General features: G+C 41.3%; 2 protein-coding genes across 2 annotated transcripts in view; one reads left to right on the top strand and one right to left on the bottom strand.

Moving 5' to 3' along the window:
- The window catches only part of LOC146970834 (solute carrier family 53 member 1-like), a 229,441-nt gene that overhangs the window by 140,022 nt on the left and 72,797 nt on the right, over positions 1 to 16,622 (bottom strand). The gene's annotated exons all lie outside the window — the stretch shown is intronic.
- On the top strand, positions 1,571 to 3,059 carry LOC146970839 (uncharacterized). Its single transcript, XM_085805956.1, has 5 exons — positions 1,571 to 1,577; positions 1,762 to 1,857; positions 1,987 to 2,175; positions 2,520 to 2,672; positions 2,851 to 3,059. The coding sequence occupies exons 1-5, from the start codon at positions 1,571 to 1,573 to the stop codon at positions 3,057 to 3,059; spliced, it is 654 nt and encodes a 217-aa protein (XP_085662082.1).

Raw genomic sequence — 16,622 nt, 5'->3', positions numbered from 1 at the left:
AAAGATATAACAAAATATTTACAAAAATGTGAGGGGTGTATTGTGTATATTGTATATTGTATATTGTATATTGTGTATGTTTTTTCCTCTTCATGACATCTATTGATAGATGCGACTAATACTCGGAGCAACATACTAGTCCGGAAAATATGCTACAGGGTACATGCTTTTTTTCAGTTCTTTCCTAATTCACTGCTGCCTACTTTTGACTTCAGGTTGAGTGAGATATATGTTGGGGGGTGGGGGTTAAAGCAGAAGTAAGTGATATATTTGTGTTAATATAAGTCTTAAATAGTTATATCTTCCGACAGCAATCACTTACATAGAGTGTTTGGTCTGAAACACGGGTCTGTCAGTCACTCTGCTCTGCTCTGAGCCGAGGAGAAAACATTTATCGTATCCTACAGTTTTTATCCAATGAGGAGAGAGAACGGCATGCAGGGCTGTGTGTGCACAGCCAAGGGACGCCGTGAATGTGGTGACGTAGGGACGAGGACTGTTATGGTGCGTTCAAGGAAACTCGTATTTTTCCGACCGTGAAGTCATACCAGTTCGATCTGGTACGAGTTCACGGGTCGGAAGTTACGAGTGGCCGTTATAGTGACTTTCACCGGTAAAACAGGTCGGAAAAACACGAGTGGGTTGCCTGCAACGCTACAAAATCGTAAGTTGTGACTTGAAGCTGTAATTTACGATTTCAAAAGCCTGCCTGGAACGCAGCATTAGCGAAAACGACCGGACCACTTACTTCTGCTTTAATTACAGACATTTGTGTTCAAAAGGTAAAAAAAAAAAAGCACATCAGTGAGGGATTAGTGCTGCAGAAATCTAGAGATCTCAGTATAGTGTAATACAGGGGTGCTCATTACGTCGATCGCGATCAGACAGTGTGGGTCGATCGCGTGATGAAGAACAACAAAAAAAAAAGTATAATTAAAAAAACACAGTAGTCTGGACAGCAGGCATTTTTCTCACAACCGACCTCAAAAGCGAGGGCAGGTCCGCCGAAGCATCATTCCGGGTGAATGTCCGTCCGTTTGTTGTTCCTTTGTTGCCGCTCCACAGAGCGCACATGGCTACTTAATATGCACGTGCTGACCATATATGGTTGTGCTGAGGCATTCTGGGGGTGGAATATGAGGTGTGTTCATGTCCGCACCATTCTTGGGTCCGGTGTGATTTATCAATGGAATATTGCGGAGAGTTGTGCGTACGCACAGCTTGATCAGTGTTTCCCACTAACAGAAAAAAAAAAAAAAAGTGTCCAAAAAAAATTTTTTTTTTTCCTCACGTGGGTTTACGTGCGCCCGCACGCGAGAGAGGCGTCAGGTTGAGAGGCTGACTGGCAGAGATGAGAGATGGTGAAACGCTAGCATGATTATTAAAAAAAACACCATCTCTCATCTCTGCCGGCACATAGACAGACACAGGTTCACATACAGACAGGGGCGCACGGTAAATGCAGCTGCAGCGCTATTAAACACCCCCCCCCCCCGTCGCATAGTCCGACCAATGACTGGACGACCAAAAATGTATGGACATTTATTGTGCCATATGGGTTCATGCAGTTATGAAAGGTAGGCTACACCGACATATTGTATATGAAGTGTTATGTATATGTTCATATATTAGGCTATATAAATAAACATGAATCATTGGTAGATCATTTTGACTTGGTCACTTTAAAAGTAGCTCTCAGGCTGAAAAAGTGTGAGCACCCCTGGTGTAATATATATATTTCACTCTAACCCATATCTACAGAGACCCAAATAACAGATCTGCACAATCTCCAGCAGTCCATTGAGGGTCTTCATCTGGGTGTGAAGCAACAAAAACAAAGCCTCTACCGTCAGAATGGTATGTAGGCTTTTTCTTTAATATAAGAAAAATGTATGCATATGGTTTTAATATAACATTGTATGTGTGTCTGCATATTTTAATGGATTGCATTATCGCAGTTACTCCTAAAAACCTGTGTCTTTGTAGACAGCAACAAGCTTTGCCATCGTTTCCGAAGAAAGTTGACAGAAGACAAAAAGCGTCTTCTCCAGGAGATTGAGAAGTACAACAGTCTTGTTGCAGATGACTCCAAAAAGATTGTTGCGACCCTGGTGGACCAGTCTCTTGCTGGACAGAGCACTGGAACAATATGGCCATGGGAGGACAATGGCAGTGGTATGCATTTTTCCAATGCTTCAAAAATGTTATGGTTGCATTACAAAACTTCCACATGCCGGATTTTAATCCAGAGGGTGCTGGTCAGATTTCATGTTCAGCCCTTTTTCCACCACAGCATGTTTCTGTTATGTGTTTATCCGGCGTGCAGCGCCCTGCACTTCTGAGTTCCACCTTTTTTGTTCCACCAGCATTACCTTACTATCATTTAGAAAATCACTTTTTAAGATTTGTGAATAATTTCAGACTCATTCACAGCCGCATCGCGATGCATCTAGGAATTTATTTTTTCTCCCACCCCTACTAAACTGTAATGTATTTATGTAACTGTTTTGGATCATTAGTAACAATCGGCATCAAGAAAAAGCTACATGACCAGTACATGCTGACAACTCGGCTGCAAGAGGAGCTCCCTATCCTGTTGTTGGAGATGGCCCAGCACTGTACGTGGTTGCAGAACCTGGCAGTGGTCCTCAAGACAGAGCTTGCAAGATGCGGTGAGTTAAAAGTGCAATATACAACATCAAAAACATGTGTGGTAGGCATCGGGTCAGGTTGACCCATAGTTGCTAACCCATTAAACATGTGTTTAATGAGTTTTTGTCTGAAGGCCAGTCTCAATATAGTATATGCATTAAGTTGTGTTTTCTGTCCTCTTTCTCTCTTGACATGTAGAAGATGGAAGTGGACTCCATTGTCTTCTAACAAGAAGACTCGCTGAAGTGAGAGAGCGAATTCAGGTGGTTCTGCAGCAATATAAGATGGCTCTAGGTCCACAGGCCTCTCTCCTCTTAGATATGCCTAAAGAAGAGGAATTTGATCACATGGGCCTGATCAGTCCAGACACTAGCGAGGATGAGGAAGAGAAGACTCCACCTAGGTAGTGGTGTGTGTGTTTATGCTAGGTTTGTGTCGGTTTAACTGCTCCAGTTGGTTTAATTTACATCAACTGGCTAAACCAAGAAAGAAAGAAGCTCTAATGACTCGCTATTAAATAACATCAGCAACGTGCCAACGCATCTCGGGGCTACTCATAGTTTTCAGTCAAGTGACTCTGGCAAAGCCCTGGAGGGAAAACAAATGTTTGAACATGAGTTTATGTATGAACGCAGCATTGTTTCCTGCAGAGTTTTTACACAGCTGAGCAAGTGGGCATCAGCTGAGCGACCTGTACATTTCCATCACAGAATTATTTATTTACCTACAGTACAACTCTCTGAAAAACAGACAAAACTTGATTTGGAAACAGACAGGATCGTCCCAGTCGCCAGTCAGTGTAGTGTGCAAACCAAGATGGCATCAAGACTCCTTACTACAAGACAAAAAGTTGTGAACATTACAGCAATCTGACCACTTTAAATGTGGTGTAGTGTGTCCGTGGCATAAGCTGTGTTGTTTTGACTGGACCCGAATACTGTGAAGCTGACAGTAATGGAAGAGAGGACTTCCTGTGATTTATTGTAAAGTGAAAGCCTTTTACTTCTGGTTACTTCTAAATAAAAAAATAAAATAAAAAAAACTTCTGGTTACTTCTACTTTTTGTCACTGTCTTCAATGAAACACTGACAAAAGAAGTCATGTGTTCTTTAATGTCCCATACTATTTATTGAGTACTGTACTTCACTATCAACATCAAAGATAACATAAATGTATTATGGAATTTGGTGTGGTTGGAGAATTGTCTTGAAAAAACAAACAGACATGTCAACAATCTAATCATCCAAGCCATGTCAAGACAAGAAAGATCTGTTGCTAAAATACAATTATTCCCAGTCTGTAGAAAAGGAAGGCAAACACACAGAATCTAAGCTTTCAGCCATTACAGTGTATCTTCTACCATCTTATTCCTGAAAATATGCATTATCTAAGTATTTTTTTTACATTGTAAAATATTTGGGGAAGACGTTTTTCCATCTGTAACTCAGTTCACCTTTGATTGTAATAATGAAACTTGTTATTGTAACTATTAATTAGCATAATTTGTTGCAACTGTGTTGCAGGACAAAAGCAAATACATCATTGGAATGGTCTTCTCGAGAAAGACGTAACAGTCTGAAGAATCTGGGTGGTCCATGTGCTGAGATTTTGACACTTAAACTTAGCAAAATGTAGCCTATAGTGAATGGACTATATCCTATGCATCTTCCTCCCTCATGCATGTTGTTGTGTGGCACAGGCCTAACAACCGTTTTGAAAAAATGTTATATCATGGTCATCAAGACAAAATACAGATCAAAGCTGGACATTGCATTTTTTTTTTCTTATGAACCAAAGGGGGGCCCAGCTGAGAAAGTTAGGGAATCGCCTCTGGAGCCTCAGCTCCTTCGTGGCACTGGTACACCACAGGGACTTTGCACTTGCAATATTTTTATGGGGAAGACTGGGTCTACACTGATCCAAATTGAAAAATCTGACTGTGTGGAAGGCAAACATCAATATCTTGCACATATTTGGTCATTAAATAGGCCTTAAACATTTTTGGACTTATTTTATCTAGCTGGGACCCTAACTGTGCGTTCACACCAAAAGCTTCCAAAGCGTCAAAAACGCCGGAAGTCAATTCATTTTCAATGAGAGCCCGGCGACACTGAGCGTCCAAAGCGTCAACAGGCGTTGCCGCGCTTCCAAAGCGTCCAAAGCGTCCAAAGCGTCACCAGATGAAAAGTTGAGCCAGGTTTAACTTTAGGGTAATTAGCTATGACGCGGTTAAGCGGCAACCGGCGGCAGCCTGTCAGAATGATGTCCGTCGGCTGCCTTTTTTTTCTTTTTTTTTGTATTTCGGCTCCCCAATGACCAGCGCGATCGAACTTTGACGTCAGTCACGTGACGAGCGGCCAAAGCGGCTGAAAATATTTGCCGTTTTGGAAGCTGTCTTGTCTGACGCCCACCCTCGAGCGTTTTTGACGCTTTGGAAGCTTTTGGTGTGAACAGTAAGGCATCTGAGAAAGTACACCTGAAAGAGGCTTGGCTTGGAGCAAGATTACAATGAAATTTTATCGTAGATGGACAATGAAGACATCATTGGAAAGGTCTTGACTTAGGGAGTAATATTATTTAAGAATGGGACATGTGGGTGTTTCCTTCTCCTCAGGAATGACCTTTGAACCTTGAAATTGGGACGTTTTTGAAGGCTCATAAAGAAGCAACAAAACGTGCTACAGATATGGGATCAACAGTTTTGGAAAGCTCTTGATCTATATTACTATAGCCGAATCAGTGTCAATAGGGGGCGCCACTGATGAGGGCCAAAATCTAAAAAAAACATAATTATACCATTTTAACAATGACAAGCATAGAATTCGACCTATTAAATGTGTTCCCCATCCGCAAAACATATTAATAAGATAAGAATAAGACAATATTGGGGGTTATGAGTTCACATAATAGAGAAAACACATTGGAACTACAAAACAATATGGCGGAACATAGCGCTGTGTATTGCAACTTCCGGTATTTTTCCGACATTTGTAGTTTTTCAATTGATATTAGGGTTTGGTTGATAGATTAGGGTTGCGAAAAGATATATCTGCTTAATTTTTAATACAAAAACTTAAAACTTTAGGTAAATGGTCATATTATGGGAAAATGTATGTCTAAAAAACATAAACATTAGGCTATACATTTATTACGGTGTAGTAGACGTCTCTCGGACGTAACTTAAAATAGCTTCGGAGATGCGTTCAGTGGCGGTAGGATTTTGTCAAGTTTTATTAGCCCTCACAAGAGTATTTCGTGGGGTTTTGCGCGTTTTTATCTATAACATTCAGCATGAGCGAGTAAACAACCTCGAGAGAAACACCAGGTACGCACCGGCAAAAACTGAAACGAGATGGATGGATGGATGGATGGATGGATGGATGGATGGATGGATGGATGGATGGATGGATGGATGGATGGATGGATGGATAGATAGATAGATAGATAGATAGATAGATAGATAGATAGATAGATAGATAGATAGATAGATAGATAGATAGATAGAGGCTAGATAGATAGATAGATAGATAGATAGATAGATAGATAGATAGATAGATAGATAGATAGATAGATCACAGAATATACACAGGCCTATGCTTTATAGCCTATGTCCTAGAGACTCTGTCCCGTCCTCATTATTATTATTATAACCTTTATGTAACCAGATTTTGCAAGGGAGACCTGGCCAAGACGTGAGTGAGTGAGGATCGGAGTTTGGCTCACGTTTAATGATGGTGAAACTGTCACGGTCAGCTGCGATCTGTCAGCGCGGTGCTCCAGACACTTAACCAACTTTTAATTGATAGACAGATTAGATGTTGATTTTGTAAACACCCTCTCCAAAGTGGGATTATTATTATTATTTTTGTCTGTCATTATAGAGGGATTATCAGCCTACGTCACTGACGTTCTACTGCGCATGTCGCCTGCAGAAAGAGAGCAGCAAGAGCCGTGATCATGTCTTTTTGTGCTGTTAGTTGCACTAATAGTTTTGATAAAAATAACAAAACGCGCAAAATTTACAGAATAGCGTCAACTCGCACCCCTTTCAAGGCAAACGAGAGAGAAAATAGTACATTGGCGATTAATTTCGAGCAATATAACATGTTAGATACGTTGGTTTGAATGTTGATAAAGCTAGATATGCCCACAGTCACAGCTGGAGAACTGCAGCGAATTAGTTGTGAAATGTTTACTACGACAGTGACTGAAGACGAGGTCACTAATGGAAAGCAAGCTGACATTAATTAACGTTAAGCTATATTGTTTTAGATTACCGGTACATACTCAGCCATGCACGTAACGTTATAGTTACGTTATGCAGTTGTTCCAGACTTTAGACATGTCCCTCAAATACAGAGAAACTTAAAATAGAAGTGAGACGAATCTCCCTGCACAGCCACAATTCCTCAGGTGCTGGTGGGCAGCAGAAGTATGTAACATAGATTCAGAAGAACGACCACCAAGCAAGCTTGTGACTGGACTGAACATCAGTTCAACCCTCAGGATCGACGGGGTAAATCTGGGTGAGGAAAGTGAAAAAGCAGCAAAACCTCAAGTGAAGCTGCTCAGTGGCAGCAGATCGAACTGTGGTTGTACTGGGCAGCTTCCAGATGTTAATTTGTGTTAGCATGTGACTGTGATCAGTGCGTTCCTGAAAAGAAAGGTATAGGTATGAACAACACCTCTGTTTTGCCTTGTCACTCCTATAAATTCTGTAATATTCGCCTATCCAAGGCGTACCCAAAGTAAATTGAATGCTGTTCTTGAACTGTTTGGAGAATATGGATGGGCTTGGTCTCTTTTGAAAGGTATCACTCTGAAGTTTTTCCCCAAACTGAAATAATCACTATAAGTGCTACTATCATTGAGTAATCTAAGTGGGAGCACACTGAATTAGAATGTTTTTATTCTCGCCTGAATTTTTTTGTTGCAATCAGATGCCTGAAGATGAGTGCAGCTGAGAATTTTAGCTGGAAAACACAATGGGACTACAGCATGAAGCCTTACCTGGCCCCGGTTCAAATTTGATAACAATCCTGCTAAAAATGAGTATTTTACACATGTTTTTCTAAGTGTATATCTAGGCGTTTTCCTAAAGTTGCCATTGACAAACAATACATGCGCCAAAGTGCAGCTTTTGCAAAGTTACGCATGAAAATGGCGGTGCTGCCTTTTCCCAGGGACCGTGAATGCAGCACATCGTTCGTTTCGTAATTTCATTGGCTATTCAATGCTACAGTTGTCATCGTGATCGGTTTCTATTGGCTGAAGCCATTCAGCGCTGTCGGAGGGGATGTTCCTCATGAGACACAGCCACTCATTCGCTATTGCAGGCGGCAGCCGGAGAGAGGGAGCTTGTGATTGGTCGAGTGAGCTGTCAATCGAAAGGTCAGAGGGCAGCGCCATTTTGTAAAGTGAAATAAACATTGTTTTCATGTAAACGCCGGACTTATGAGGAGAAATAAACGGATTTACTGGATATACAATGCGTAATTTCATAAGATGCAGCAGCGGGATGAGGTTATCTACCGGTACAACCGTGTGTTTTGGACTAAATACTTTACTGGATTGGATTTACTGGACTTTTCTGAATGTAACGACACCAAGTTTGTGGGGAAACCCTGTGATCCTGAGCCTGCCCTGACACAAATCGTGAGTTATATCGGCTTTTTACGAACTTTGTTAGCATGTTTATAGTCTGATTCGAGTGTTGCTGTGATGATTATATTTAGGAATGGTCGGCATATCTTTAATCACAAGAGTTTTAGCTTTCCAACGATATGTGGCATGACTATTTCAAGTGACTGGTGACATCCTCTATGACACCTCCCTGATTAAAACCCCCCCGACGGCCCGCCGGCGGGCCGTCGGAATGGCAACAGGTTGAAATCAACCATACATTTAGTGAGATCATTAGTTCTGATTGGCCTATCAGTTTGATAGACAAAATTAATTGATGTTATTTTTTCCAAATGTTTATGCAAATTACTTGTATACATGATTAAATCAAACTTACTTAATTAAATTCACAGTATGTGCTTAATGTGCATGCTTTACATTAGAAATCAGCAAGAACTTAATTCCTACAGTTAACCCCACATCATGTGTCACTCCTGCCTGTCAAACCTGTCTGACTCTTTCTTTGACATAGCCGCATATCACGGCCAGTGTGGTAGGTGCAATCTGTCAATATAAAAAACATGTTTTTCACAACAAAACCATCTATGCTTATCTACTGGCGTAATGACTGACAGAAACATCAATAACTGCACCAATTTAGAAACAACAGAACTGTGATTAATACCCATGATTACAATGTACAATTCCTACATGCTGATAGAGGTGAAAACGATCTGTCAGTGCTCTAATCATTACAAAACAATTTTGTCTTACCCTTCTGTGAAACCCTATGGCTTTGAACCACTGCAGGAAAGGAGATTACAGTATTATCATTTTCAATTAATAAGGCATGTTCAGGTATTTCAAACAAACATTCAGGTGGTTCTACTACCTAACATTCTTACTGAAAATAAGACAGTCAGGCTATGTTGACAGAGGGGGTAGTCAATTACAAATTTTCATTTTAAAGACCGGGTACACCAAGAATAAATATGTGTTTTATGTTTATAATACCACAGGAAAAACATATTATTAACCACTCTGTCAAATTTAGGACTAAAAAAGTCGATAAGTACATAAAATTCTGCATCAAAGTTGTCAATAAATGAGCAGTTTTCTCTGCCTCAGGACAGGGAGGGGGCGGGTGTCCGCTGCAGGGAAAGAGACCACGCCCCATGGCAGGAGAGCCGGGCTTCACTGAACGTCTCTGATACACATGAACATGTACACGTCTCACACTCCACACTCCACCACACACCCCAGTCCTCAGCACTGACACAGCTGATAAACCTTCATGGAATTATTTACCTCAACTCTTGGTGTCTAAAACAGTCGCAGCATCAGTCATCCAGCTGCAACAGATTATAATCCACCATGCTGCTCCTGTTTACATCTCGTGGTCAGCGTGTTTCATCCATTTGCATTGTGTGAAAAAAAAGTTTTTAGCTAATGTTAGCTTAGCTTTAGCTTCAATTGTCCTGACAGGACCGGGTCCAGACCCGGTCCAGACCGCCCGGTGCCCATGACACACCACGTCCGACCTGAGCAGCAGAACGGGAATAATATCGGTGGATTATTAACCTGTTGGTGCTGGATGGATGACTGATGCTGCTGCTGCTGCTGCCTGTTTTAGACACCATAGTGAAGGTAAGATATGGTTTGATCAGCTGTGTGTCCGCTCGGAGTTAGTTTTTTTCTTTTCTTTTTTTAACCGTGTTTTCTGTCAGTGATTTTATGGCTGGTCTCCCGTGTGTCTGGTTGTGTGTGTGTGTGGAGGCTGTTTGGTCGGACAGTGTGTTAATGAGGAAGAGTCTGGTCAAAGATGGCCTTATCGCTGCTGCTGCTGCTGTGTGTGTGTGTGTGTGTGTGTGTGTGTGTGTGTGTGTGTGTGTGTGTGTGTGTGTGTGTGTGTAACATTGTGAAGGATCCTCAGTGTGTGTCCGGAGGTTTTCAGCCTCTATCCTCCGGGTGGCTGACGTTAATCATGATGTGAATACGTTAACGTTAGCACTGTAAACTTGTTATATGAAGGAACAAGACAGTAGTGGTCTCCCCTGTGTGTGAACATGAACTACGTTTAGTTAGCTGGCTGTTTCACGTGTTTCAGCTAGACTCAAGAGCAAGTGGGACGGAAAACCTCGGAAGCCAGTTGGCTGAATGTATTTATACCTAGAGCGGAGTAGGGGGCGGGTTTATGTAACTAGGGCCGTCGATTAATCCTGAGCACAGAGACAGTCTCTGAGGCCTAGCTCCACAAGGAAATTATGAATGGCAAAAGTACTTTTTGCATGTTTTGAGAGACACATTTAAGACCTAATTAATATGTTAAGAAGAAAATACTGAATTTGGTTTACCCTTTAAAATAATATATAATATTTGAACTCAATCTCCAAAAATATTCTGTACATACCTTCCCGCTTCCTCTTGTGTTTCACAGCTCCGTCTTGAAGTGGAGTAGAGACAGCAGAGACAACTGTGGGTTTGGAAATTAAATATTACTCATTCAGGCAATTAAGGTGTACTTTTTACATACCAAAATAGTCAAGTCATGTCAATTTTATTTACATAACCTAACCCAATCACAACAAAATTGTGAGCTTTGACAAAAAGGGAAGTTTTAAGCCTACTCAGTCTTAAATGTAGAGCGTGTCTGCCCCCCGGACCGAAATTAGGAGATGATTCCACAGGAGAGGAGCTCTGCCTCCCATTCTACTTTTGGAGTTTGTAGGAACCACTAGTAAGCCTGCATTCTGGGAGCACAGTGTTCTAGTGGGTTGATAGGGTACTATGAGCTCTTAATGGTGCCTGATTATTAAGGGCTTTATAAGTAAGGAGAAGGACTTTAAATTCTATTCTAGATTTTACAAGTAGCCAGTGCAGAGAAGCTAATACAGGAGAAATATGATCTCTTATTCTAGTCAGTACATGTGGTGGTGCAGCCTCCCACACCTTTCAACACCATCATCCCGCAGAAACTAGCAACACTATAGGAACTTCCTCATCCCTCTGCAACTGGGTCCTGGATTTCCTGATCTGCAGGCCACAGAGTGTCAGGATCAACAGCAACAGATCCTCCACCATAATCCTGAACACTGGCTCTCCCAGGGCTGTGTGCTCAACCCACTGCTGTACACACTGATGACTTATTACTGCAGAGTTCACCACAAAAACAACCTTGTGGTGAAGTTCGCAGATGACACAGCAGTGGTTGGACTCATCACCCATGGAGATGGGGCAGCATACAGTCTGGAAGTGGAGGACCTGACACGGTGGTGCGGAGACAACAACCTCATCCTCAACATTCAGAAGACCAAGGAGATGGTTGTGGATTTGTTACTCTATTCATTGTATTTTATCCTAGTTTATTCTATTTTGCTCTTATTTATTCTATTCACACTACACACACCAAGACCTGGAGTAACTGTATTTCGTTCTTAACCCATCCCATGGTTTGCATGACAATAAAGCTGACTTTGAGTCGCTGTGGTGATGAGCCTTCTATTGGGTGTCCTGTGGACTAGTTTTTCTGCATCCTTTAGAGACGGGATTTGCCCTATTTTTGCAATGTTACATAGGTGAAAAAGGCAGTCCTTGAAATATGTTTAATGTGGGAGTCAAAGGACAGATCCTGATGAAAGATAACTCCCAGATTCACACACAGGCCGCCAGGCTAGCTATCTCTTTAGATAATAAATCTTTGTGTCTAGGTTTAGACTGCAGGTCTTCGTGCTCAATTCAGATTATTGCTCAGATCCAATGTTTTTGTTTGGCTGTTCACATTATTTTTTTGAAAATGTGGCCTCTATCAGATTCTAGTGTGAACTGACCATGGTTCTGAACGGACCCACATGTGCTGAAGAACAGCAACGGTACGTGGCTATACAGTTGGTTAGCAACACACAGAAGTAAACATGTAAAGTAAACATGGGGGTTACTGGAGTCCATCTTTACGGTTAAGTTATGAGCAAATGATAGGAGAAAGAGAGCCAAACTTTTTATTCTAGCTTTAATTTTGTAGAGTTATGGCAGCTGCTTCTGTACAGAGGTGTGCGTGAATGCAGAGTTGGAGCCAGGAGCCACATTTCAGGATGTAAAGGGCCACTTTTAACTACATCTGTCAGCACCTCTCCACAAGACTCTCGTGTCAAGACACTCAGTGACCCATCTCCTTGAGAAACTGACGCAAGTGACATAAAAGTTGCATGAATTCCGATTTGACTGTTCTGACCACTGACTATTGCAAAACATTCCACATACTAAAGTGGCCCAAATCTGATTTGAAAAGATCGGATTCCATATGTTTTGTGCTGTTCACACCTGCCATGAAACAAACATATCTGATATGATTTGGGTCACTTTTGCCTGCAGTCTGGGCAAAGTCAAAGGTGTTTAGGGCCAAGACGTTTGATGAGTTTAGAAGCAGAAAACTGCAGGTCATCCATGTCTTTATGTTCTTAAGAAACAAGGAAGTTTTCTTTGTGTGACATGTACACCATGCACCCTTTAATTGAAAAATCTTTTCTCTTTACCTGGCTCTTCCTTGTCCATCTCCTCCAACTGTGGCCCCACCTCCTCCGGCTCCACCTCCTTCACCTGTGGCTCCACCTCCTCCACCTGTGGCTCCACCTCCTCCATCTGTGGCCCCACCTCCTCCGGCTCCACCTCCTTCACCTGTGGCTCCACCTCCTCCACCTGTGGCCCCACCTCCTCCACCTGTGGTCCCACCTCACCGCTGGGGTCGCAGGCAATAAGAGTGATCTCCTCACTCTCTGCCCCAGTGCCATAACGGGTCCAGCCTGTGCAAGTTTGAAAAGTGTTGCTCACTAAAAGCCATGGGTAATTGCAAATGGCAACAGAGTCTCAATGGCAATAGCTCCACACTGTACATGAATGTGGTAGAAAAATAACAAGATGCAATTAGTATTTTGGTAAACAAAGGTGAGGGTGCATTGAATTTATAAAAAGTCAAAAATCATACCTTCACACACATACTCATCGCAAATGAAGCCAAGGTGCAGCGGGGTATAAACACCTGCACCTTGTGCTTCGCTTTGCTGGCTTTCCCCAGAAGGAGGAGAGGCTTATAGCCAGCGGCCTTAAGTTTTTCAAGCTGCAATGACATTACAGTATGTTAATGTATTGACTGTTGTATTCAATAAAGAAGCCTGCAACTATTACATGCAAGAGTGATTGTGGCAGTTAAATGTTAAACAAAGGTAATCTCAATTGTCTACATACCATGACCACCATCTCGTCCTTTATTTGGGACAAGTTTCTGTTTTTTTTTGCGGGAAGAGGCCCACTCGTCCCGCTTTGCATCAAATCTCTCCAGTGCCTTTTTCAGGCGTGACTTTGTGGGCTGCTCCTTCAGGCAATGGGGACATATTTTCTTGGCACATGGCAGAATGCCCTCACAATGAGGGCACTTTTTGGTGGTAGGCATTACTACAACACAGACAGAAACACCAATGACAAATCATTATTTGAAGATGCTGGGAGAAAAAAGTTAATCACTAAAAACAAACTATTTTAAATTTAATATTATACTATTATTATTATCAAACTATTACACATCAACTAATAACTAAGATTACATAAATTGCTTTTCAAAATGGACAAAATTATGCTGTGTATGATACTTTTCTTAGCCTATTTTCTTGTTTAGTTAGTATTCGGCATTATTCGTTAGTAATTAGACGGTCTAATTCAGTGGTGGAGGAAGTACTCTTGACTGTTACTTAAAGTGACAACGAGGAGTTTGTATTTGGTTATAAAAAAGTCTCATGTTAAGTCATGATGTTAATGTGGATGAATCTATGCTATGCTAGTGGTGGAAATGCCGACCAGTTTCGCGGACGCTGCCCGGTCGGTCATGATAATAACGCCGCCGAATCGCCGTTTATGGTCGGAAATATGGCGGTATCTGATCGTCTTCCAACCTCTGACTTTAATTCTTTTTTTTTTTTTGTAATTTACTTTTTATTGATTTTCAACAAGAAAAACATACATATCAACCATACCACAGGTCGAAAAAACAGAGCTCAAACGGAGCTTCTAAAAAAAATATATATATATATAAACAAAACAAGGACAAACAAACACACAGAGGGAGTCCAACAGAGACAATAAACCTACACCAATATAAATATGCATACAAATGGTGACTGGTGACAGAAGTTAGCCTAAGGGTGCAATTCACAATTGTATCAAGATGCTGCAGTATAAGGGCCCCATATTTTCATGTATAAGTCTTCTTTGTCTTGCAACCTATAACTAAGACGTTCGTAGGAAGCAATCTTGGCCATCTCATTGAACCATTCCTTCACCTGTAAAACTTCTTTTGTTTTCCAGTGTCGCAGTACTATCCTGCATCCAGTAATAAGTGCTGTTCTACACCATATCGTCTGGTGGACAGTTAGACCACTTCCCTTTGGTAGCACACCTAGTAGACAAAGCAGCGGCTGTTGTACCAGAGTAGAGGACATTACAGTGTTAATAAAGGAGATAATCTTAGACCATAGTAAGTCTATCATGGGGCATGAATACAACATATGAACAAAAGTACCATGAAAAGCATCACATCTCCAACACAAGTCAGAATTTATAAGTCCCAACCGTGCCATTTTACATGGGGTCCAGTAAGTTCTATTAATAATTTTATAATTAATCAGACGGGTCTGCATTTCCCTCGATACTTTAAACCATGATTCCATAATTTGCGCCCATGTTTCACCAGATATCTCATCCTCTATATCCCTCTCCCAGCATCTCTTAAGGCCTTCATAACTGGGTGACTGAGACCCCCTCAGTAAGTTGTAAAAGCATGCTGATTTCCTCTTGAAGTGCCCATCCTGTTCCAGTCTGGTTTGTATTTCAGTTCTAGATGTAAGCGGTAATTTTTTAAGATGTGACAAGATACAGCTCCGTAACTGGAGATATTTCCAAAAATCCTTGTTTGAGAGTTTGTACTTTCCCCTTAATTGTTCAAAAGAAAGAAACTGGTCTCCATCAAATAAATCCCCAATATAAACAATTCCCAACTTGACCCAACCAGCCCACGAAAATATTTTTTTACCTATCTTGAGGCTTTTATTGTACCACAAGGAAGTTTTGTTTGTAAAATTAGGATTTAAGCCCATGATTTTATGCGAGGCTTGCCATGTCTCCTGTGAGAAGGCGAGGATTGGATTATCATGGGGGATCACATCACTAGTTTGAGTAATAAAGGCCTGAGTCGGGCAGGGGTATGTAAGTTCCTTCTCTATAGACACCCATACAGGCGCTTGGTCAGGTGACATATATAATTTCGACAGTTGTTTGAGACAGAAAGCATAATGATACCAGGCTATGTGAGGGAGGCCCAGACCTCCATCCTCCATAGCGGCATAAAGTTTTGACTGATTTACATATGGTTTCTTGCCCGCCCATAAGAAGCTGTATACAGCTTTATTATATTTCAATAATGCATCGTGTGGCAAGCTTAATGGTAGCATGTTACTTATGTAATTAATTTTGGGAACTATTACCATCTTTAGAATATTAATTTTACCTAGAAGTGACAGTCCTAGTTTCGTCCAATTTTGTAATATAAGCTCAATTTTATGAATTAGAGGGAGAAGGTTGATTGTCATAATACTATCCAGCCGTGGAGTAATCTTTATACCCAAATATGTCAGGCCAGCTGGCTGCCATGAAAATGGCCATCCCTGCCTGATACTAGGTGGACAAATTCTTGATAGGGGCATTGCTTCAGACTTTGACCAATTTATTCTGACTTTAATTCTTGATGAATGAAAACGTCTTGCGCCGGTCCAAGAATTTCACAGTGCGCGCGAAGGCTCATGGTAAATGTAGAGTGAAAACATTTTCCAAAACTCCTCGTTGTCCCTTTAAGCAAAAGTACCAATACAGCGATGTAAAAATACTCCATTACAACTTAAATTCTTCCATGAAAAATCCTATTACAGTAAAAGTATGTAAATATTGTGAACTTAATGTAGTTTAAAGTCCCTGGAAAGTGAAATTTGAGTTTTGTTTCAAAATATATTAAAAGTGTTCGAAATGTATTGATAAAATCATGCAAAAATACTCATTTCTGTGCAGTGCTTAATTTTAGAATTTAGGATTTCACAGTTTCACTCTGCTTCAGTGGTCTTTGTTTTTAAGGGCGGGCTTTAGAGGGGGGCGCCGTGACGCACTGGCGTCCCTACTTTCATAACTCCTCCCATGTGCACAGTAACATTATAAATACTTCAAGAATGCTAGCATCGGTGGTTATCCCGCTCGTTTTGAGTCAGTTACCAGTACGCAGTTGTTTTTCTTGAGCTAGCTAGCGATGCTGTCTTCTC

This window comes from Trachurus japonicus, chromosome 17 (genome assembly GCF_045865225.1).
Source record: "Trachurus japonicus isolate A0001 chromosome 17, Traja_1.0".
Lineage (NCBI taxonomy): Eukaryota > Metazoa > Chordata > Actinopteri > Carangiformes > Carangidae > Trachurus > Trachurus japonicus.
This window is presented reverse-complemented; position numbering and strand designations above follow the sequence as displayed.